At 49.7% G+C, this 17,738-nt stretch overlaps 1 protein-coding gene across 2 annotated transcripts in view; it reads left to right on the plus strand.

Annotated features, from left to right (window-relative positions):
• The window catches only part of RNF169 (ring finger protein 169), a 23,318-nt gene continuing 5,580 nt past the window's right edge, over positions 1–17,738 (plus strand). Inside the window, exons 1-5 of one of the 2 annotated variants that reach the window (XM_015281014.4) lie at positions 1–355; positions 8,752–8,828; positions 14,465–14,611; positions 15,409–15,521; positions 16,619–16,718. In XM_015281014.4, coding sequence (XP_015136500.2) covers positions 22–355; positions 8,752–8,828; positions 14,465–14,611; positions 15,409–15,521; positions 16,619–16,718 — 771 coding nt within the window. In that variant the 5' untranslated portion in view covers positions 1–21. Of the gene's footprint in view, positions 356–568; positions 8,198–8,751; positions 8,829–14,464; positions 14,612–15,408; positions 15,522–16,618; positions 16,719–17,738 lie in introns of those variants that run through there. The other variant, XM_040659396.2, reaches the window with a different exon arrangement.

Consider the following 17,738-nt stretch of genomic DNA (forward strand, 5'->3'; position numbering starts at 1 on the left):
GTCCCTTCAAAGTGCGGGAAGATGGCGGCGGCGGCGGCGGGCCCCGGGAGCCGGGCCGCGGGCTGTGCGCGGCGGGGCGGGCGGCGACGGCGGCGGGGGCGGGCCGGGGCGGAGGAGCAGGAGGAGGAGGCGGGGGCGGAGTGTCCGGCGTGCCGCCAGGCTCTGGGGGAGGCGGTGACGCCGCCCTGCCGCCACTCGCTGTGCCTCGCCTGCTTCCAGCGCTGCCTGCAGGGCCCGGCCCTGCGCTGCCCGCTTTGCCGCAGCCGTTTTGCCAACCGGGCCCGCACCGAACCCTCCGACGCGACGGCCGCCGGAGGAGGAGGAGGAGGCGCGGAGCAGCGGCCGCCGGACCCAGGTGCGGCGGCGGCGGCGGCTCCTGCCCCTCCCCTCCCCTCCCCCCTCCTCGGCCCCAACCGCCGCGGCGGCAGCGGGGGGGGTGGGGGGAGGCGCTGGGCGGGGCCCAAAGGGGGCGTGGTCACCGCGTGGTGGGCGTGGCTTGTCGGTGGGCGGGCGTGGTTTGCGTGTGAGGGGGCGGGGCTCTGAGGGAGGGGGCGGGGCTCTGGGGGAGGGGGCGGTGCGCGGAGGCTCGGCTGGGCGGCGGGAGGTGCGATGAGTTGTAGGGGCTCAGCTGTGTGCTGCGTGGAGGGGCTGTGGGCAGCCCCCTGCTGGCAAAGGATGCGGGGAAAGGAGCAAGGATGGGGAGAGTCCCCAGACTTCCAGAGTTAGCCCTGTGCGTGGCCTGGGGTGAGAGCTTTCAAACTGCTGTCCCCTTCCCTGGTAAAGCACTGGTGATGAGGGGGCCTGTCCGCCTCCCTGGGACAATGCAGGAGAATGTAGGACCTGTCACCTTCTTTGGGAAGAACCTGGTGACAGTGGGACCCATCCCCTTGCCCAGGAAGGCACCAGAGGCGGGAGAACCCACCCGCTTCCCCAAGGCAGCACCGGTGGCAGAAGGACCCATCCCCTCCCCTGGGAAGGTGCCAGTGACAAGAGGACCCTTCCCATTCCCCACAGAGGCATTGGAGACAGGAGGACCCATCCCCTTCCCCAAGACAACAGCGGAGACAGGAGGACCCATTTCCTTCTCCAGAAAGGCACTGGTGATGGGAGAACCCCTTTCCCCTTCTCCAGGGCAGTGCCAGTGACAGGAAGACCCATTCCTTCCCCTCACTGTTGGCACCAGGAGGAACTGGGCAGTCCCGAGTCGGACAGTGTCACATGGCCAGGGTGGCACCAGTTTGGATCATCCGGTGGCCAGCAGCCAGTTATAATATAATAGCATTGCCCAAATAGTTAACGGTTAAGGAGGAAACCTGCAGGGGTTGTAAACACCGGATGAGTTCCTGCTGCATTGCAAGAGGAAAGCTCTTGTGTTGAGGGACGTCCCAGCCTTTGTTGACAGAAAGTCCATCATTTCCGAAGGCTTTTTTTTAAGGCATTTCCTCCCTGTATGGAGAGCGGGCTGTCTGCACTGACAGCACAGTGTGATGCTCCGAGGGACGATGCAGCAGTGTTGGCACAGATGACCCGCATCACCACGAGCACTCCTCCACCACTGGAAGCTCCGCGTTGAGCTCCGGACGGACACCACAAACCAGCTGAGCTCTGCCCCAGCCAGTCCTCACCTCTGGGCTCCCTCTCCATGCATGTGTCAGCACCCTCTCATTCGCCGCGGGAGGAATTGGCAGGATGAGCATAAACGGCTTAAATTGGTGGTTTGAACTCACCCCACTAACCTCCACTGGAAGCAAATTCGGAAGGATTTGCTGGATGTGATGAATAGAAGGGCTTTCTGGCAGTCAGCTGCGCCAAGCAGCTGGAGGATGGACCGCCGCCGAGCCGTGCTCCTCCCCAAAACCTCCCACCAAGAGCATGCTTGCCCTGGCCTGGCCTGCATGGGAATATCCAGCCATGCTGCAGGAACACTTACATTTAAAAACAAATGAATTTCAAGTCTCTGCTTGTCTCGCATTGCCCGAGGTGCGTGTGTTTTGCAGCAGTCACATCGGTAGTCATTTTCTTTCTGAACATCCTAAAACTCTGAAAATGTACTGGAGGGAACAGCAGGGGATCTTAGCATGGAGAAACATGGAGAGTGCACCCAAACAGGGATGTGCCCGTGGTGTTACCCGAGTGCTGGACAAACTGCTGCGCTCTGCGTGGAGTTGCCGACGTATGGTTGTACTGAAGACTGTGGAGTGGTTCAATTAACGGTTAATGAGGTGAGCTAAAATGAGCTCTCGTCTGGAATGGTGTTCCTGGTAAGATCAGGCCTGTCCTGAAGTAGCACCAGGTGGCTGCATCAGACTGAAAGCTGTAAAGCTAATTGACTGCTTGTTCTGTGAGTCATGCTAATAGGGCGGAAACTGAAGATTACAAATGGTAACCCACTAGAAGCAGAGAGAGCAGGGGATGCACTTTATTTCGACTTCAGCCAGGTTCATCATAGTCATAGGTTAGCTGAGGTTGGCAGCCATCCCTGGGTCCTTCTGCTCCACTAGGGCCACCAGAAGAACGCTGCCAGGACCGTATCCAGATGGGTTTTGACCCTCTCTAAGGATGGAGAATCTGCAGCCTCTCCAGGCAACTTGTGCCAATGCTTAACCACTCTGATTCATTCAGTAGAACTTGCCTTGTTCCAGTTTGTGCTCGTTACATCTTGGTTCCCAAGGGAACGGCATGGAGCTGCATCACGAGAGGTCAGGTGGGGTTGAGGAAAAGGTTCTGCCCCAGAGAGCAGTGGGCATGGCACAGCTCCCAGGGCAGCAGGCACAGCCCCGAGCTGCCGGAGCTCAGGGAACGCTGAGACACTGCTCTGATATAGGGTTGGGGTTTGTGGGTGCTGTGTGTGGCCAGGGCTTGGGGTCAGTGATCCTTGTGGGTCCCTTCCAACTTGGGTTGTCTTATAGTTTTATGATCTTCATGGCCCTTCGCTGGTCAAGGCAAGCAACATCCTCTCTTGCCCTCATCCGCCAAGGTGGTCACCTCATCACAGAAGACTACCACATCAGTTAATCCTGCCTTCTTCTTCGTAAATCCCTGCTGACTGCCCCCAGTCACCTTTTTGTCCTTCATGTGCCTCGAAATGCTTTCCAGGATCAATTGCTCCGTCACCTTTCTGATATCAAGACGAGGCTGACCAGCTGGTCGTTCTATCTCATTGTCCTTTTTGGAGAGTAGTGACATTGGCTTTCTTCAGAGCTGCAAGGATCTCTCCTGACCACCATGGCCTTTCAAAGACAATTGAGAGCAGCCTTACAAGGACATTGGCCAACTCTCAGCACACAAGTGCTACCCATCAGGTCCCATGGACTTACGTGCCTCCAGTCTGTTTAAATTTTCCCTAATATCATTCCTGTTCCAGCATGGCTGAGTCTTCCTTGCTCCAGGCTTTCCCAGTACAGAACCTGGGGCTGTTCCACGTAGACTGAGGCAAAGGAGGCATTGAGCATCTTGGCATTTTTCCACGTCCTTTGGCATCAGCACCATGCCCACCAAGCAGCAAAATGGTGTTTTCTTTAGTCTGCCTTTTGCTGCTGATGTGCTTGCAGGAACATTTCTGGTTGCACGTCGTGTCACTTTGCCTTTTGCTGTTTCCATTGCAACACTTCTGTTGGTTTTGGTGAAGGTTCAGGAGGACCTCCAGTTGTGCACAGATACCTGAGAGGAGGCAGTAAGGGCAGTACAGCCAGGTTCTTCTCAGTGGTGCCTGGTGGCAGGCATGAATTAAACAACGGGAAGTTCTGTTCCGTGTAAGAATACACTTTTTTTCACTATCCTGTAACCAAGCACTGGCACAGGGACCAGAGAGGGGCTCCTCTCTGGGGTCTCCTCCTTGGTGATCCCCAAAAGGCACCTGGATGTGGGGCTGGGCATCCTGCTCTAGGTGGCAGAGAGACCAGAGGGTCCCCCAGCTTCCCCAGTCTGTTATCAAACATGCACGAAGCTGATATGCTTAGCTGTATTACTTGAAATCCACATAACTGATTTAGGAAATTACTTTTTTATACTTTTTTAAATTACTAAAAGCCTGGGAAAGATGCTACCTCTTGACATAGCTGAATTATTCCAGCTTAAACTGGCTAACTGCTTCTGATTTTCAGTCTTGTTTTGGATCCTTTGCTGGGATTCCTGCATAACAGGGGACTTGTGGAGGCCGCAGCTGGGATCAGGGGTTATGTGCTGTACAAACAGGTATGAAGACAAAGTCCTCGTTGTGACACTTGCCCAACGGAACTGGCTAGAGGTGAGCGGGGCGAAGGCGATCTCTCTGCCCTTAGAGCCCCTGTGCCATCTCCTAGTGGCCTCCAGCTGCCCCACAAGAAGGACCTGGGTTGGCCCGTGGGTCCTGTGGCCCATCTCCCTGCTCCGTGGGCATCTCTGGTGATGAGTTGCATCTGGAAACGCACCCGTGGATGCTGCTGTAAGAGCAAATTTTGCACTGAAGATGCAGTGATAGGGGATAACGCTTGTAGTACTTGGCTGAGTGAGATTTCTCATAGCCAAACAGTTGCCTATTGAAAGCCTTGGAAACGGATAGGTGCAGCAGATGGGAGGCTGGGACCACGGCAGGACATGGAGACAGTGGGTGTTGGAAGATTTGGCCAGCCAAGATGAACAGAGACGCATGTACTATGCTCCTGGTGAGCTGCTCAGGCCAGGCTGCAAGAAAATGAGGATGCTCGGTGTTCTCTGAGGACAGCAGTCTACCTGGCATCGAGACAGACAGAAAGAATCTTGTGGAAGGAAAAGCAGATGAGAACTCAGCTTTGTCATCTCAGCACGAGACCAGCTTCACCTGCATGCATCAATTTCTGCCTCTCACTCCTGATGTTACCATCAGACATTATAGATATCCTGCAGGAACTTGGAGAACTGAAGGAGAAGTGAGCAGAGAAGCAGAAATTCAGGTTTTTTTTGTGGAAAGAGATTGATCTGAACTGGTAATAAGGTGGTCAGGGGGCAGAGAAGACTTCTGCAAGAGAGCAGCAGTTGTTTTTGGAAGGGCCGTGGGAAGCCTGCTGCTTTCTACCAAAGTGGGATGGATGTGTCTCAGTCACTCCTTATGGACACGTGGGTCATCCATCGGGGAAAACACCTCCATAAGGGGTGAACACATGGAAAACTTTGCCTGCTATCTAATCAAAATCTCTTTTGTTGTAAAAATCAGTTGGTTGCCTTTGTTCCTCTTCTGCCCAGTAGCTCTGCAGAGCAATTAATAACCGATCCCTTTATAAGAGGGTGTTTTTAATTGCCATGCCTGGAGCACGACTTCCTCGTCCTTCCTCTGAGTGTTTTGGCTGTGGTTTCCCTTTCAGCCTGCCGGCCTAGACCAGTCTTGAGCATTTCCTGGTGGTTCCTTCATTTCCTGCCATTTCTGCAGCCTGTCTCCAGCTTTCCCCAAGTGCACAGTGCAGTCACGATAAAGTCTTTCCACACAGTGTGAACAGCAGTGATGTGATCCCACATCCACTCAGTGCAGCATGTTTCTTTCTTCCAGCATGGGTGATGCACAGCAGCTTGATGGCGTGTGTTAAATGTAAGGCTGTCCAACAAAGGACGTGTAAACAGGTTGCCCAAGGAGGCTGTGGATGCCCCATCCCTGGAGGCATTCAAGGCCAGGCTGGATGTGGCTCTGGGCAGCCTGGGCTGCTGGTTGGTGACCCTGCACATAGCAGGGGGTTGGAACTGGATGAGCACTGTAGTCCTTTTCAACCCAGGCCATTCTGTGATTCTGTGATAAAGGTGAGAATGTGCATGATGATGGCAAAGCTGTGTCTTCAGGGGCAGTTACCACCCATGCCTTGAGCCTCACTCTTCTGTACTGCAGCCATCCATGGTACTTAAAATCTTTCTGATCTACCATTCAAATCAGTAATGAAGAGAGTTCTTAGGGCCAGCCCTAAACGAGTCCCAATGACTGTGTGGGAGACTGTCCTGGCGTGGCACTTGATCACTATCTCTTGAAAAATACTTTTTCAGCAGATGGTGCATCATCCTTCTGAGTAACGGTTATACCCAGGCTAGCTTGGTATGGGGTTTTGTGTGATTCTGAATGGACAACGCAAAGCCTTTTTGTTAGTCATATGCTGGGAACAAGGTTATCCTATACCCAGCTATCACAGGAACTGGAGGCCAAGCTGGGAAAAGCCGTGCAAGGAAACCTCCTGTGATGTGCCTGCCTCCCAGCCTGCTCTTCCTTATCCACGGAGGTGCAAAGGCAGCATTTAAGTTCTTCACGACATGCTGGCTTCCTGCACTCTCATGCTCTTGTTTTGTTTCTTTATACGTTTCTGTGCAGAGCAAAATGTGGACAGCGATAGCATAGTGCGTGTATGAAGGCTTCTCTGAAGTACACACATCCCCCCCTAATGCTGCCAGTCCTTGATTTTCTCAATAAAGAAAAAGGGTGGATATCTTCATGTCTGCAGAAGGTGGAAAAATACCACTCACCCCTGGGAGATGTACTCCTATCATTACTTCTTTCCCCCTCGCCCTCTAATTATCCCACCAGAGATGGAGGTGAGATTGAATTAGCACGAGTTGTTCGTACACAGTGGCTGGGGACAGGAAAGAGAGGGAAATCTTCCCTAAATATTCCCTTCCATGTCCTCGTAAGGCTGTTTATGATATATAGGAAGCGTTCCACTGGCATATCTTTACATAATTACTTAATAAACCACTTTGAGTGAGTTAATTACTCCCATCAGAAACCTGTTTCCAAACCTCTCTGCATTCACGGCCAGAAAACACTCTGTGTTTCGAAAGCATCATTCCACAAAGCAGAACACCAACTGCTGGAAGTAGGAACGAAAAGCTGTGAAAACCTCGAGATTTTGATTGTCTCTGCTAGAAGCAAAGGGGAAAAGGAGGTGGCAGACATTGCTGAGAGCATCTGGGCAAGCAGCAGAGCCCATGGAATCACAGAATTGTAGGATGAGTTGGAAGGGACATCTGAAGGTCACCTAGACTGGAGCTTTGGCTGTAGGACGAGGAAACAAAGGCTTTCTGCACTGAGGTGACTGTTTTAGTGTCTTTATATTCCATCTGCATGGAATATTCTCCAAGTGCCACTCAGGAGTGCAGATGAACAGTGCCTGGCTGCAGTGCCGACTTTGGAGGGCTAAAATCGGGAAGATTAGAAAACAGAAAGTGTGTTGTCCCCACAAATGGTGCAGGAACCCACTGTGTTTTTGTGATTGAGCACAACAGGGTGGAAGCCCTGTCTGCAAGCATTGAGGAGCAGATGCTGACATTGACTTGTGGTTTTGGTGGGAATATCATCCTCAAAGCAAAGCCCACATCCCAGTGCCAGCCTTTCCCTGCAGCCCTTCACTCAGAGACCATCCCTGCTCCTCTGCAGCTCCCTCAGGAGAAGAACCAGGCAGGAATTCTGTTGCAAAGCCAACCAAGAGGCATTTCCTTGAGTCTCACACATTGCCATCGTTCTGCTTGGCAGCATGTAGGGCAGCATCGAGCCAGCACTTCCATCTGGGATTAATGGTGGCACCCAAAATTAGGATGTGATGAAGCAGAGGCATAGAATGCATTGTGGGTATTTCTGGGGCCAAGGAGGATGTAGGATTGAAGGTCCAGGGGAGCAGAGATGCGCTCAGCATGCCCCACTGATAATGGTTCTTCTTGCATTTCTAAAAACAGGAGTGAGGAATTTGGGCTCTCTGTCTTTTTTTTAATGTCTCTGTGAGAGATACCAGTAACTGCATAGTGATGCTGGGCCTGGAATTGCCCCCACCTGGATGCATTAGCTAATCCAGCAGAACTTTATAAGCATCTCATTATTTAGGATCTCTTCTGGCTTTCTGAACTGAAGAAGTGATGGGACAGTTGGTACAGCTCGCTCGTCTCCCTGGGTTAACCCGCACGTTTTTATGACCCTGGAGGGAGAAAACGCCTTTTTAGCAGGGAGGATAAGATCTGAAGCTAACCTGAAGCACCCAGCAGGAGCTGGTGGTTGCTGCGGGCACATTGCAGATGGGAATTCAACCTAGTGACGTGCACAGGGAGCTCAAGGATGTGATCAACGTGGCTGGTGGCCATCTTCCAGTGTGGGCACAGAGCCATCATCACACATGGTGGCACCAGTATGGCACTTTCCTTTACGGCGCGAGCTCTTGCAAGAGGGAATGGCAGCTTTTTCAAAGACAAAGCAGACTGTTAATCTACTCCACTGCAAGAGGTTTGTTCCCTTTCGAAGCAAGCAAACTTAGCAGCAGTTCCATGTGGTTTGGTACATGTGGGCACTGGCTGTGTTCCCACTTCATCACTCCATCACTGGGAGTTCAGCTGTGGGAGTTTTGTTAGCGAATTTAAAAGCCAAAAAGATGCAATCAGCCATCAGCTCGGGGCTATATTGGAGTCCTTGGCTGTGCCTGCAGGCACAAGGCTGACAGGCAAACACGCACCGAGGTTTTTGGTGGCAAAACAAGCAAATTGCAATGAAGTAGAGATGCCGGCTGTGTGCTCGCTTCCACATTGGAAATCATCCCTTAGGGACAACATGCTGGTGGTATTCTGGGACAGAAAACACTCCCTAAACCAGCAATGTGGGTATAGCTGTGCTGGGAGAAGCCAACGACAGCTGCATTGCAGACACACATTTGCTGCATGCTACCCACACTACCAGCGCCGTTTGCAAAAACCTTTTGCAGGCAGTGGGGCAGTGGAGGAGCAAAGATGGGCAGCCCAACACCCTGCACTAAAATGTGCTTCCTTTCTCTCTTCTTTTTCCAGATTTTATATTCAGAGCACCCATCAAGTTAAGTAAACCAGGAGAACTTCGAGAAGAATATGAAAGCCAGCTAAGGAAGGTACGGTACTCAGTGTAACTGCAGTTTTTTCTTCCAGAATCACGTGGATTTCCAGCAGGAATGCCATCCTACCTGCAAGGAGTCTCGAAGGGCTTTTCATCCCTGCTCTGTAACAAAGGTCATTTATTCCCTTTTTGCTGCTCAGCCAGCTCAGGGAGGTGTTGGCAGCAGCCAGACGTGCAGAAGCCAGCTCCTGCTGCCCTGGGCCGCCTTCCAGAGCCTGGAGATGGACCATCCTTGGTGGACCTCGGTTGTAAAGGGTCTGTGAGAGCATCCATATCCCCGGAGGCAATTCTGTAGAGAATTTTGCATTTTGTACATTTAAGAAAAGGGATTGTTTGCACCTAAATAACTGAAGTTCTCTGGCATGGGCTGCACAGAGCTGTGGGGGCTCCATCCCTGGAGGTGCCTAAGGCCATGGATGGGGCCCTGGGCAGCCTGAGCAGGGGGGGTCAACCAGCCCACAGTGAGAGTGAGGCTGAGAGGGGCTTTAAGGTCCCCTTATAACCCAACTATGCCATGATTCCATGGCATACATCCCATTCCATGGCATCCATCCCAACTATGCCATTCTGTGGTTCCATGAAATGCCTCCAGTGGCTTGTCATGTACGGAAATTTGAAGCAAGAAACACTATGGTAAAAGCAAGGATTGCTGTAGCTGAGCATCTAATCGTTTCCAGTCCCAATTGCTTTAATCCCATAACCATGCTCCCACTGTGTGCCTGGACTCCTGCATAGTACTGCTGGAGCAGCACCATGATGCGTTCTGCTTTGGGATGTTCCCCACTGTTCGGTTTGCCTGTTGGGGAGAAGGAGCAGATTTGTCACTGATAACATCTTCTTTGAGCTTTTGTTTGAAGGTCTCAACAACATAGGAAGAGCTGGAATGTTTAGATGGAAAGATAACCTCGTGCATTGACTAAGCAGGAAAATACAGTTTAGGTGGTATTTCAGACAAACAGCTACTCAGGGAATGCTTGTATTAAAATCATACATGGATTAGATGGAATTTTAAAAAGAGGAAGGGTTTTCTCTCCTTCTTCTCCATGTGTACAATTAGTAGTGCAACCTCATTAGGATCACTTTGATTGCAGCCTTTGGTTAATTGATTGTAAGGAATGGAAACTTCTTTGGTCCAGCCCACTTGTGCTGGGTAGACTGTGTACTGTGTATGTCGGGTGCTGTGGCTCTTCTAGCAACACTGAGATGCTTTGTTGAAGAGGTGTTGGGTCAGGCAGCAGTGCAAGACTAAGCACGGAGAAATGAAAGTCTGGTTTATTAATTAACTTAAATGTGCATCACTGTATTTGGCAATTGAATTTATTTTCGCTGGAACCTGGAGGACGAGTCTGTTCTACTTAAAGAAGAAAGCAAGCTTTTCATGTAGGTATTAGCAGCAGACCTTGCCAAGGTATTATGAATATCCTGGTAACTGAGTGAGAGTATTCCTACTGTGGTTTGGGAGCTAGCTCATCGTTTCTGCAGGTTTTCCTGGTGTCTGAGGCAGAACTGCTAATTTCTCCTTGTGGGGAAGTTCTTGGTGTGATTATAGGGGGCTTTTGTGCCCCCAGGTTCATGTAGGCTTGCTGTGCTGAACAGGGACGATGCTCTGACGATGCTCAGGGTGCCTCCAGCCTGATCCAGGTCTCCAGGTAATGGCCCCAGGTTTGCATCAGAGGAGGTTCAGGTTGGATACTGGGGAAAATTTCTTCTCCAAAAGAGTGGTAATGCAATGGTACAGGTTGCCTAGGGAGGTGGTGGTGTCACCATCCCTGCAGATGTTCAAATAAAGGGCAGATGTTGTGCTGAGGGACATGGTCAGTGGGCAAGGTGAGGGTGGGCTGGGATTGGACTTGGGGATCTTGGAGGTCTTCTCCACCCTTAATGATTCCATGATTCTATTCTATGATTTTATTCTATTATTCCTGCAGGGATTAAGCCATCTTCTCTCCCATGTAACTCCTGTACAGCATCTCTACAGGACAGACTTCCTGGCTAGTAGGTACTTTGTCACCATTTCCCAATTCTGATCACGCAACGACCAACTTCACATAGAACATACCAAGTTCAGATAAGCAGTCTGAGTCACAGTCAGCCTGCAGTGGGCTGCAGAAGTCTCTGCATCTGCTGCTTGACTTCAGAAAGGAGATGCCACACAAACATACACCAGCACCTCTCACTTCCCCATCTGTGTAAAGGAGATACTTGAATGTTCCTCTGGCGTTTTGAGGATGTTTGGCTGTTGACTTCCCCTTTTTACTCACAGAGAGATGGGAGAGGGGTTTCTATGCCATCATGACAGAAATTCCAGCTTTTCCCTTGCTCCAAGCAAAATTTTAGTTCTTGGCTAATGGAAGGGAGAGTCACTTGGTGCCCGTGATTTTGGGGAAACGTCAGAATTAGGCAGCATCTCCTATGCAGAGGGCTCAGATCTGGGGACCAAAGCTGGTTTGTAACTGGGTTTTCGTCTGTCTGGAGGCACATGCTGTCACCTGGTGGTGACATGGGGACAACCCTCGCTGTCCTCAGCCTTCCAGCAGCCTTTGCATCCCCCATGAACTGTTTTCCAAAGCTGAGTTCCGGACCTCCTTCCCTCCTCGTGCAGTTTAAACCAAAGTAGTGGCCATCGTTCCGCAGTGAGAAACTTATTGGAAGTGGATCATCTTGTGGTGTGATTTTCTTGGCACTGGGTGACCTGGCTTTCAGAGTCGAGCGCTTGCTGCCTACCTGCAGGACAAGAATTGTTTTCCTTTTGTGCCATGTTTTTTTCCCCCCTTTGTAAAATGACTGCCTCCTGGTGATGCGTGCTGGCGCAGTTTGCGCTTGCACCTTCAACTTGCTGTCCCATGGATTTGCTTAAAATTCTTAGATATTCCTTCCTACTTGTTGTTATGTAAGTGTGTGGCTTTACGTTTGGGAATCGGGTATGATTTTGTAAGTTGGAGAAAAAGCCAAGATTCCCATCTAGCTCCTTCCATTCATATGGAAAGGATGGAAGTGTTGGGTGGGATTTCAGTTGCCCCAGAAAGTCATCTTCATGATGAGCCTCAGTGTGACCTTTTTTCTCAGATACTTTCAGAGGGCCTCTCAAAGCACAGAAACACTGCAGAAACCTCACAAAATGTGCAGCGGAGTACTCCCCATGTCTGAATCATGTGGCAATAATCTCTCTCAGTCAGATGATGTTCTCACTTCAGATTATTAATAGATCAGGATTTCAAAGATGTGTCTTCAAGCATCGCTAAGCCAGAAGCAAAATCTGTCTTTGGAACCATTTGCTACACACCCACCATCAGCCAGATGAGGTTTTTTGCTGCTTTCTGCTTTCTCTCCTCCTTCTCCTCCCTCCCTCATCCCTGTAGGTTCAGATTCAGTAGAATTTGGATCCTTCCTCATCTGAAAATTACACTTTGCTTTTTTGTGTAATGTGCTGTAAACCCAGTTTTCCTTCTTCAGCTTCTAAGATGGGTTCACTCACATGTCCATGCTTATGTTTTTTAACCTCGAGACAGAGAAGAAAAACAGAGCATATTTTTGGAAAAGCTAGTTGTTGTTGCATTGTCACCAACTCTCTTCACATACTGTGCTGCAGCGCAACTACATGAACCCCAGGAAAGCTTTGTGCCTTTATTTCCATCAGCACTGGAAGGCAAAAGGACACTGCTGTCCTGGCAGGAAGGTGGGAAGCCATGAGGAGATCCCACACTAAGCTGTGGGGCAGAAACAGAACTGTAATTCCACAGCAGGAGGTTGAAACTGGATGATCCTTAAGGTCCCGTCCAACGCAGCCATTCTGTGATTCCTAGTGCTGAGCACAACTGTGAAGCAGCAGCACAGACCTGCTGCTGGCAACCAGTGGCCAGACTTGTCAAGGAGGACCACTTATAGAGGTGGGGTGGAAAGAGAAGTTCCATCCAGGCACCTACATGGGCTCTTTGTAGCGTTATGTATGAGTGTTGAGTACAGGAAGAGATGAGGGGCTGAGAAATGAGAGAGGAGACGTATTGTGGTGTTATCCTGGGCAGTATGTGTGGATGGATCCAAGTGCGTGCTGCACACCTTGTTCAAAAGGAAGAGATTGCTGGGATGGTTCGGTCTGGAGAAGAGGAGGCTGAGGGGAGACCTTATTGCTCTCCACAGCTGCCTGAAAGGAGGTTGTAGTGAGGTGGGATCTGCCTCTGCTCCCAAGTAACGGTGACAGGACAAGAGGCCATGGCCTCAAGTTGCACCAGAGGAGGGTCAGATTGGATATTAGGGAAAAAATTCTTCTCTGAAAGTGCGTTGATGCAGTGGCACAGCTGCCCAGGTAGGTGGGGGAGCCACCATCCCTGGAGGTGCTCCAGAACCGTGTGGATGTGGCAATGAGGGACATGGTCAGTGGGCATGGTGGGGATGGGATGGGGTTGGATTTGGGGATCCTGGAAGTCTTCTCCATCCTTAATGGTTCTGTGATTCTAAGAGATGATGCAAAGGAGGAGACGAAGGCTTTGTTGGCTCTGAGCAGCACATCCCATCGCAGCCCATCCATCGGTGACCACGTTAGGGTAACCTTTTGCTTCAGGAGGGCTGAAGCCTCTGTGTAGGCACAGTCTGGCCAGGAGGGGCTGATGGAAATGAAGGGTCCACCTGAGCTGGTTAAAAGCAGCCATTGAGCAGTGAGTTGTGCTTTTCCCAGGAGGACAGCCCTAAGTTACCAGAGCTCAGGGAGCACTGGGAAGCTGCTCTCAGCCACAGGGTTTGGGGTGGGGTGGAACTGGGAGTCAGTTGGTTCCTCCCAACTTGAGATACTCTGTGATTCTAAGCAGGGGGCAGTGAATGGAAGGAGCACGGTCTATGGGGCACAGCAGCACCACGGTTCAGTGCAGAGCTCTTGGGATACACAGCAGGACACCGCTGGGGCTGCCATGGCAGTTCTGTGGGATTCCTTGTTCAGCCTTCGTTCAGCCTTCATTTGAGTTCATAAAGTGCTGTAGCGCAGCGCATGTGAGTAAAACAATGTTGCCTCGTAGTCTTTGTGAATTGCTGCTAAAAGTAATGAGAAAATGTCTAAAAATAGGTGAGAATTCAAAATCAAGTTACAACTTTGAGACTCTTGTTGACCATCAGAGGGTTGGATGGTCTCTCTGGGTCTCCTCCGTCTCAAGATGGCCATGAAACAGCAGAATTTTACATAGCAAGGGGATTGCCATAACTCACAAGTGTGAATTCGAGTGGTGCTGTCTGTATACCTGACAAGTTGTGTGTGCAGTGTTGCAGTCCATTTGAAGACTGAAACGTTGTAGCTTGCATGAAACTACTGTGTATATGCATTGTTTTGCCCTATTAATTTGTAGTGTGATAATTCATGAGTAGACAGAAGCTTTTGTCTCTAGTGTAGAAACCAGTTTGGCAGAGAACTCATTGTCAAACATTGCATCTAGCAGTGCCTTTGCTGTTTTGCAGTGGTATCCCTGCTTTGTGTAGATGTAGAAAGAAGCCAGTCTTCCCATGATTGCTGGTGAGGGAGGCAGAGCAGAGAAATGGAGACACGAAATTAAATGTTGTGGGCAAACTTTTTTGGAAAATCACCTTTGACAACCAGGTGTGGAACTCGAGGCATTTCAATTATGCTGTCTCTTTTGTCATTGTTTCCAGCTGAGAGAAGAAAAGGTACAAGAAGAAAAAGCTTCTGAGGACCTGATTCACAAGCTCATGGTCGATGACATGGAAGTAGGAAAACGAAAAATGGAAGAGCAGCAGAAGAAAGATGAATCTCTCGTGCTCAAAGTGAACCAAGAGTGTGTAAGTAAGATTGTACTTTCCAGACTGCATCAGAGACACCAACCAGGTGAAATACTGCTGAGATCCAACCCTGGAGCAGGAGTTAGGTTTCTTAAGACGTTTCTTCCTTTGACTCTACATGCTTTCCAGGACTGATTTCTCTATAGCCCTGAAGGATGTGAGCTAACAGTTCACAAAGATTCATACTAACAAGACCTATCTTCTAAGAAGGTTTATCATGACCACAGATGTCTTTCTGGAGGTTTGTCTCCACTTCTTCCACCCAGTTTGCTCACAACTGAGGGTGCAGCTGCACTGAACGTGCAGAGGTGGCACACAGCTGTTCCCGGAGCATGTCTCCACAAGTCCCTTACAGTGTGGCTGTACAATGCCTATTTCTCCTTCCAGTTGAGAGACTCCACAGGAAATGCTCTTAAGAATTAAGGACTGGTAGAAGATTATTTGGGCACTGGCTCATGTCCCACAGTACCTTTGTTGTAGGATTTTCTCAAGTTTACTGCTCATCCAGTGCTTGATCTTTAAATTACTTTTCTTTGGCGTGTCACAGCCATACATAGGAGCTGTTTGCTTATTTTTGCATTATTTGTTCTTTGAGGACTGGGGCTCTTTCAGCTCCAGTGAAGAGATCTGCATGAGCATGTGCACCTGCTGGGAGGTTGCGTTCGTAGTTTATATCCTTGAGGTGTCATCACATCGGGGGCTTTTGGAATATTAATACCTTTGCAAGAAAGACCTTTACTTTCCAAGTGATTCTTTTTGTCGTATATGTCAGCTAACTCTTCCTTGATTGACTTCAGTTTCCTGAACGTCTCTCGGATTCAGAAAATGAAGAACCATTCCAAGGCAAGCAAACACATCGGTCAGCATTCGTTTCCAAGACCAGTGCCTACTCCTTCGCATTCCTTTCAGGGTAAGATGCTGAGACTCCACTGAGGCTGATTAATGCGCGTTACAGGTGTAACTGTCTTGTTCTCCTTGCTGTTGTTCCAAATGTACCTGAGACGCTTTGAATTTAACTAAAAGGGTTGTTGCAGTCCAAAAAAAGCAGTCACTATTCTGGAATTTAACATTTGGTAAATGTAGCATCTGTCTGATTACCTCCTGCCTGCTGTAAAATCCTGGGAGTTAATGCATTTATTGTTCATCCCGTGAAGCTGAAAAATCACTAACTGTAGATTTAAGTTGCTAAACTCAGAAGTACAGAATTCTTTATGTTAGATTTGAGTGCTGGATCTATCTCCAGCACACATGCTAAGAGGCAGCATCTGCCCCAAACCAGTTATCAGTGAGAGTTGCTGCATGAGGTACTGCAAGCAGCTGAGTAACATGGTGTGACTTCACACCAGCAGCACACAGGCTTCCATAGCGCTGTCATTAACTCTGACCTCAATTAGTTACAAGGGGTAGAGGTGTCAGGGTATTTAGCACAGAGCCCTTGAACACAGACTGGTGCTCTAGGGAAGACTTGGGTGCTGTGTTGCAGAGCTGCCATTCCATCTGCAGCTTCAGCTGCAGGTTTCCATGGCCAAAATCCTGGGCAGCATCTACTCAGTGCTGTGGTATCACCCTGAAGTGATGCAGGCAGCACCCACAGCCCTGCAGGGCTCATGGCTTGATTCCAACTCTTACCAAGATATTTAGAGTCAGAGAATCATCGAGGTTGGAAAAGACTACTAAGATCATCTAGTCCAACCGTCAACCATCACAAGACTATCGCTGTCATCCATGACATTTCTGCATAATATACAACAGTTTGGTTGGAAGGGATGTACAGAGATCATCTACCCCAACTACTTTTGGTTGATGGCTTCATTCAGCAGTCCGTGAGGTCTCGGCATAGAGGTGGGCAGCAGTCAGCTGTTCCCATCAAACACCCACCTCTGGGTTTGGAGCTCTATTTGCAGTCCCTGCAGCTCCAGGTTTCAGGTGTCCTTTCTGCTGGGGATATTCAGCATGCTGCTCCCAAGATAAAGAGCAATCTCACGTATTCACACAACCGCTTTGCAGGAACCTAACCTCCAAGGTGGAAAGGAGTCGGAGCTGCAGTGACACCATCCAGGAGAGATCAAAGAGCAGGCAGAGATCGGCCCCAGCCAACAAAACAAAGGTACCACCTGTTCCCAACAACGCGCGGCAGGGAAGGGTTTGATGTGTCACATCCTTATCTGAGGTCGTGCAGTGCCAGCAATCTGGAGATATCAGATACTGGTTTTGTGGTGGTGTTATTGCCCTGGGCCAGTCACCTCCTTGCCGCTTGCAATAAAAACCTGCCAGGTGCAAAATTACAGGGCAGGAGAGCAGACAGCTTACCGAGCTGTTTGTTAGTGTTGTGGAATAACTGGAAATTGGAAGGTATCTCTTCATTCCTTTGTTTTGTAATTCATTTTCTTTCCAAGGCCCAGCAAGTTAAAGGAAGAAATCGTAACAGTTTAGAAGAAAATCCTCTCTTCCTCCCCGTTCTTAGTTCAAAGGTGCTTAAAAAGTTGTTCAGAGTTGTCTGAAGTTGCTTAAGTAGAGCAAAACTCATTGCTTCTCTGGTGCTAGAATACTTTCTTTGGTACTTTCACTGAACTCTCTGCTATGGGAAAAGTCGGCCTGGTCTTGCTTCCCTCTGGTCCAGGGAATTAACAATATCTGTTACACTGTGCACCAGGCCTTATGTCTCAGTGGGCATGGACCGTGGTCTTGAGTCTCTTGTTAAAAGCTTGATCCAGTTCTCATCTAAACTGGACTGAGCTCAAAGCAAGGGTCTGTGTCTGAGCTGCCCTCCCAGCCATTCATTTTTTCAAGCAGGTGGTTTATGGGCATGGCTCAATAAAAGCTGTGCTGCAAGAATGTCCCACAAATCTGTTTTGACCCCAAAATAAGCCAGTAGGAACCATTTAGCTTTGGCTATGTGCAGCTTTTATGTCAGATTTATGTATGGGTGGGTTCTGGCACATGCCAGATAGAACAGCATTAGGAGATGACAAGAAATGCTACTCTTCAGGTCTGCCAGAGATTGTCCCAGCACTGGCACTGTGCATGGGGAATGCTCACAGAGGTTCCACTGATCTGCCTCTGGCACACAAACAGCTTTTAGTAGAGGAGTGTGTTAAACCCAGGCCAAGTATTCATTCTTGCTCCC

The sequence above is a fragment of the Gallus gallus genome, chromosome 1 (assembly GCF_016699485.2).
Source record: "Gallus gallus isolate bGalGal1 chromosome 1, bGalGal1.mat.broiler.GRCg7b, whole genome shotgun sequence".
NCBI lineage: Eukaryota > Metazoa > Chordata > Aves > Galliformes > Phasianidae > Gallus > Gallus gallus.